At 46.0% G+C, this 6,189-nt stretch overlaps 1 protein-coding gene across 1 annotated transcript in view; it reads right to left on the bottom strand.

Moving 5' to 3' along the window:
- Nucleotides 1-834: 834 nt before the first annotated feature.
- Nucleotides 835-6,189, bottom strand: part of LOC126981253 (glucose dehydrogenase [FAD, quinone]-like) — a 39,618-nt gene continuing 34,263 nt past the window's right edge. Inside the window, exons 11-13 of the mRNA XM_050832135.1 lie at nucleotides 5,775-5,952; nucleotides 4,507-4,732; nucleotides 835-3,996 (exon numbers count right to left, since the gene is read on the bottom strand). Of these exons, the coding sequence (XP_050688092.1) occupies nucleotides 3,858-3,996; nucleotides 4,507-4,732; nucleotides 5,775-5,952 (543 nt within the window). The 3' untranslated portion in view covers nucleotides 835-3,857. The remainder of the gene's footprint in view (nucleotides 3,997-4,506; nucleotides 4,733-5,774; nucleotides 5,953-6,189) is intronic.

Raw genomic sequence — 6,189 nt, 5'->3', positions numbered from 1 at the left:
TCAGCCTATCTTCCCAAACTGCTATAGTTGTTTTCCTGATATGAATGGCCAACTTACTGGAATGAGTATACTGTCTAAGCCTAGTTTGAGCATGAGGAGTGTGGCATTAGTAGTAGCAGTAGTATTAGTAGTTGGGGTAGCAGGTGTGTGTGGGTGGCAGGTGTGTTGTGAGCTCCTGGCATGGCACATCTTTAAGTTTTCCTGATGTGTTCTCTTATCTGCTGCCTTGGTGGGGTGTGTTGCTAAACTTCCATTCAAGTGTACAGCAAGAATGATAAACTCTTAGCATATACCAGATGGGGAAGCAAGGAGGATGAGGGTATGCCTTTCATCTTGTATTTGCACTAGCTGACCAAAAGTGTGTGTGTATTTACCTGTTTGTAGTCTACCGGGCCCAAGCTAAGCTCTAATAGTCCTGTCTCCATATCTATATTCATCCAGCCTCTCCTTCATTTGTTGGACACTACTCGCCTCCACCACGTCTTCCCACAAGCTGTTCCATGTGTTAACACTTCTATGTGGAAAACTACTTTTTTAAATCCCTCAAACAGGTTCCTTTATTAAGTTTCTTTCCATGTCCTCTCAGCCCCTGCATTCTTGCAGTTGAGAAGAGATCATCTCTATCCACCTCATTAAACTTATTTACCAACTTATACAGCATGATCAGATCTCCTCTCTCCCTTCTTTGTTCCAGTGTCGTCAATTTCATCTCCTTCAATCTGTGTGTGTGTGTGTGTGTGTGTGTGTGGCTTCGTCATCATTATCATCTAGTATTTCATCTTTTTCTCCTTTCATTTTATATCAGTGATGGTTTTATGTAATGAAACAAAGTCGACACAGATAACTACATTTAATTTGTATCGTTTAACACAGTGGGTACACAGCACAATTGTGGGGAAACTGAGCTCCATTAACATTGCTTCATCACATACTGATAAATTTTAAGTAATCTGCATATTGTTTAAAGGAACAATAAGAACAGATTCAAGCCTTGTTGGGTGCTGCTGTATCATTTGTCAGTACAAAACATTGTAAGTGATCTGTTAGATGAAAAGTGACGGGACTCTCAAATCTCATTTTAGCCAGTAAATATAATGCTTCATCCAGGGGTGTTGCACTGACCGATGTCAGCAATACATTGGTTCAAGGAGGAGTGTTATACCGACCAATGGCTCGATGGTGGACACTGTGTGCCAGGCTTCACTTGATGCTCTGGAGGCAGTTATCTGAGAGCAGACACCATCCCTAGGGGAGAGGGGGAGGGGTAACTGCTGCCTTTGGTAACAAGAAAGTGTAAGTGATAGTCTGTTGTGCCCAGCCATGAGCTGGACACTTTCAAAGCTTTGCCTTTACGTTTACAAAAGGGTTTCCACTACATGAGCACCGTCACTTTATCAGCACAGTCAAATTAACAAAGATGACATCAACCTGCTCTATGTAGGCAAAATGGTGCAGCAAATCTGGCTTGATGCGGCGACATCATTCACTGTGGGGAAAAATAGATTTTCCTCAGGATCATTTAATATTTTGTTTTTCTTTAATATTGTTCAGTCTTTGGAGTCCCGGGGTTTTCAGATAACTCTTCTCGTTTATTAGTCCACAAAACTCAACGTCAGCCGAACATCAGTATGTAATATGTATGTATGTACGACCAGCACATACTCAGTCCACATTTTTCAATCATCTCGTTCCTCACTGATCGTCACAGGAATAAATAACTCGAACCACAGGCAGCAGTGACTGCAGGGTGCTACTCAGTGCTGGACACAACCTGCAGCGCTGCTTAACCCTTTGCCCAGGAACATTGGCACACAGGTTTTATCTCTAGGTTCTCACAGGCCTTCTATAGTCCTTTCATCTCAAGCTCGCTGGGTACACAGGATAGGCAAGTTGTGTTTACAGCATTAGACCACAGGCAAGAAAAAATTTATGTACATTGATCATAAGTCAGAAAGTAACATTTAACATGTCGGCTGTACCACTTTTTACTTATTATCATTATTCACAGCAACATTGGAATCAGGTTTAGAATACATCATTTGTTCTTGCACATAAAATCCTTCTGAATACGAAGGTATTTTCAGATTTTCGACACAGTGTGATGCAGAAGACAAGTGAGGATTTTTAAAAGTTGTAAGCACATTTGGTGTTATTCTTTGACTTGTACTCACTGCAGTTAATTAGTATTTTCTGTTCTATTGACTTTTGAAAATTGTTCTATAGTTGTACAATCCCTGCTTGATCCAGTGATGGCAGCAAACTTTGCCTCTCGTGTCTAATCCGGGCATCGGGCCGCCGCTGGGGGTCCAGCTTAAGTGAATGGACTACAGTAACCGAGCATACACATCGCTACAAAAACAATTGCATCAGCCTATTTACATTTTTTAAATGTATTTTACATTGCTGTAAAAAAAACTTTGTAAGCTACAAGCAATACAAAAATTAAATACTCATATTTAAAAGTACTTACAAAATAAAAATATGTACAGATAGCTACGTAGAGAGACACGTTCAGCACAGCAAAGATAGATAGATCTACAAACTGACTTACTGACACGTGTAACTAAATCATTAAACATTATAATTTAATACCAAGGATCACAGCAATCATTGACGATTACACTAACACACACTATTGGCTACTTATGATTGCAGAATACAAACACAGTGATACTAGGCCGACAAGGACGAGGCTTCCTTCACCCTCCTCTTCCTTCCGGCAGAGCCGCCTAGGGCGGGGCGGGGCGGGGCTGCGAGAAGCAGTGGTGACGGAACTTTACTCTGGTTCATGGAGGACAATATATCAAAAGGCCACGTCAGAGCAAGACTTACAGGTTGTTGCGTCCAGCCGACCCATTTTTAATTAAGTCTTTACCATATACGAACTGTGTTGTGCGGCGTCCCGAGATTTATTTTCAAAGCCAAGAGTTCGAACCACATCGCGGACCGAACCCGACTCCACGCCACTGTCTTGATCGTGATTGGCTCAGGTAACAGCCAGTCACGGCTTTTGAAGTCTTCACTATATAGACAGAAGGGGACTCTATCTGTATTTAGCCATTCATTATTATTATTATTACTTTTGTTGCTGTGCACTCGTCCTAGGTGAGAGAGAGAGAGAGAGAGAGAGAGTAGGGTGGCAGTCAGCAAGGATCAGAACCAGCTATATATATACATTCGCTACTATTTCCTGAGTGTGTACACCTTCTATAGTCACTGCACACTAAGTTGGTCCTGATGCCCCGCCCCCCGCTCCCTCACCCTCCCTCCGTAGTGATAGGTATTGACCCCTGAGTCCTTCATCTTCTTTTGACCGGTATCGCTTTTGACCCTCTCTTCTGCTTATTCACACACTCTGCTTTTCAATGGCCTTACACTGTTTATCTTTTCATCTCCTGTCATCCAACCACTCGGTCCCCGTGGCTTAATTAGGAAGAGGCGGGGCTCGGCTTCTGGACCGACTTAGGCCACGGTGACTGTACTGCAATACGTTACGAACACCACGCGTCGACACCGTTGCCAGATTGTCGTACTCAGTCTCCCATGTTTGCCGATTTCCGACCCAAAAACTGCCCCTTAGACCCCCAAAACTGCCCCTTAGACCCCCAAAACTGCCCCTTAGACCCCCAAAACTGCCCCTTAGACCCCCAAAACTGCCCCTTAGACCCCCAAAACTGCCCCTTAGACCCCCAATAACTGCCTTCATGTATTGTTATCGTTAAAATGGTTAATTATTGGTGGTTTTTGGCAATAGCTATGGCTCAGAAACTGGTAAGTACGAGGCTCTGAGTAAGATAACGTGGCATCCCTGCGCGTCGATTCAGTCGCTTGGCGGGAGGAGGTTGCGTGGAGTGCCGCTAGGAGGCGCCCCAGTCCCACTTGATCATGTCGGCGGCCTTCTCCCCGATCATGATGGTGGGCGCGTTGATGTTGCCCGACGTGATGAGCGGCATGATGGAAGCGTCCACCACCCGCAAGCCGTTCACCCCACGCACCCTGCCGGCACAGAGAGCGGTTAGGCACACACACACACACACACACACTTGCTGGTCTTGGTTTCGGTTCGTGAGGTAGTTACGGCACATCGTTTAGCAGTGAGTACAGCCCATAACATCCCCCCATCCCCCCACACTCACACATCAACACATCTTCCAGACATTCTCATCTCACACCTTACCTAAGTTCTATAATGCATCCCGTATCCACACATCCTCCCTTTTACGTCTAATCCAACCCAACCTTACCCTACCCTACCTGCCCCTTATCAACACCCTACACCCCACCCCTTAACATTCTACTACCCTAACCTATCCTACCCTTACCCTACCCTACCCTACCCTACCTGCCCCTTATCAACACCCTACACCCCACCCCTTAACATTCTACTACCCTAACCTATCCTACCCTTACCCTACCCTACCCTACCTGCCCCTTATCAACACCCTACACCCCACCCCTTAACATTCTACTACCCTAACCTAACCTACCCTGCCCCTATCAGCCTACCGAAGCCTGTGATCCACCACGGCCATGGGGTCAGTGGGCGGCCCCATCTTGCATGTGCCCGCGGGATGGTAGATCGTGCCGGTGAGCGTCCGCGCGTAGCACTCGAGGTAGGCGTCGGAGAGGGGAATGTAAGGCTCGCACCCCGGCAGGATTTTGTCGTAGAAGCGAGCACCGAAGTCGTCTCTCAGTGCAGGAGTGTTGGCTATCTCGAATGCGAACTTCATGCCTGAAATCATTGGGAAGATGAATTAAGGGATTTGGTCTTGACTGTGTTTGGATTGGGAAGTATTTTTTCGTTGAAGCGAACCCCGAAGTCGTCTCTCGGTGCGGGCGTGTTGGCTATCTCGAAAGCGAACTTCATGCCTGAAATCAATATGAAGATGAAGGTATTTGGTGATTAAGTGTAGTGGTGGCGAGTTGGTTAAGTTTGAAGCGTTCTAGTGGTTTATTGTTTAATTGGTCTGGAGGTAAAGTGGTCGGTGGTAGTTCGTGTGGTCTTGGTTAGCCTAAAATTAATGGAAAAGTGAAGGTAGGCTATTTGGTGATGAACTGACCTCTCTCTTGGCCTCTCGATCTTTTTATTTTATTTTGCCGGAGCAGCGTTTAGCGAGCTTTTTTTTTTTTTTTTTTTTTTTGTGTGTGTGTGTGTGTGTTTTGCCCTTGAGCTGCCTCCCTAGAGCCCGGCAGCAGCGGGGATCATGTTTCTTAATGGTCCCTCTAAGCGAGAAAAATGAGAAAAAATCACCCCCCACACAAACCATTTCATAATATATATCAAAGCATTTGTGATCAGATTATGTATCATCTTTTTTTGGGGTGTTTATATCGTGGCACAAATTTGGCCCGTCGCTGCTACACGGTAAAGCCACAAATTTGGCCCGTCGCTGCTTCATGGTAAAGTCACAAATTTGGCCCGTCGCTGCTTCATGGTAAAGTCACAAATTTGTCCCGTCGCTGCTACACGGTAAAGTCACAAATTTGGCCCGTCGCTGCTACACGGTAAAGTCACAAATTTGGCCCGTCGCTGCTACACGGTACAGCCACAAATTTGGCCCGTCGCTGCTACACGGTACAGCCACAAATTTGGCCCGTCGCTGCTACCGGGCTAACTTTGAAAAAAATATGGTGGTGGTTAGATATACTTGTTTAGAATGAGTTAAATGGTCATTGTTACGCTTGTTTAGTGGTTTCTCGTTTGGTATGGCGGTCTGGTCTTAATTTGTCTGACCGCTGTTCGCATCCATGTGTTGCATAAGCCATCAACTCACCTCTGAGGAAGACCCGTATGTCGTCAGGGTGGGAGAAGTAGTTGGTAACGATGCGGGGGGCGTGGAAGGGGTTGGTGGTGGCGAGGGTGACGTTCCCGCGGCTCTTGGGGCGGGAGAGGATGGGCCCCAGCGAGAAGCCTTGCACGCCGCCCAATCCGCTGTAGTACTCGTTGTAGAACTAAGGACGCGGGGAGGAGAAAGAGAGGTGGTGACGGTGGTGTGGTTGGCGTGTTGCTTCGAGAGATAGGCAGACAGACATGTATACTTAACCCCTTGACTGCAGATTTCCTACAAGAAGACATCACCAAGCTACAGGAATACAGCAAAAAGTGGCTGCTACAATTCAGTGAAGAAAAATGTAAAGTCATGCACCTTGGAAGTGGAAGTCCAGCAACCAATACCACATGGGAAACAC

The sequence above is a fragment of the Eriocheir sinensis genome, chromosome 4 (genome assembly GCF_024679095.1).
Source record: "Eriocheir sinensis breed Jianghai 21 chromosome 4, ASM2467909v1, whole genome shotgun sequence".
NCBI lineage: Eukaryota > Metazoa > Arthropoda > Malacostraca > Decapoda > Varunidae > Eriocheir > Eriocheir sinensis.
This window is presented reverse-complemented; position numbering and strand designations above follow the sequence as displayed.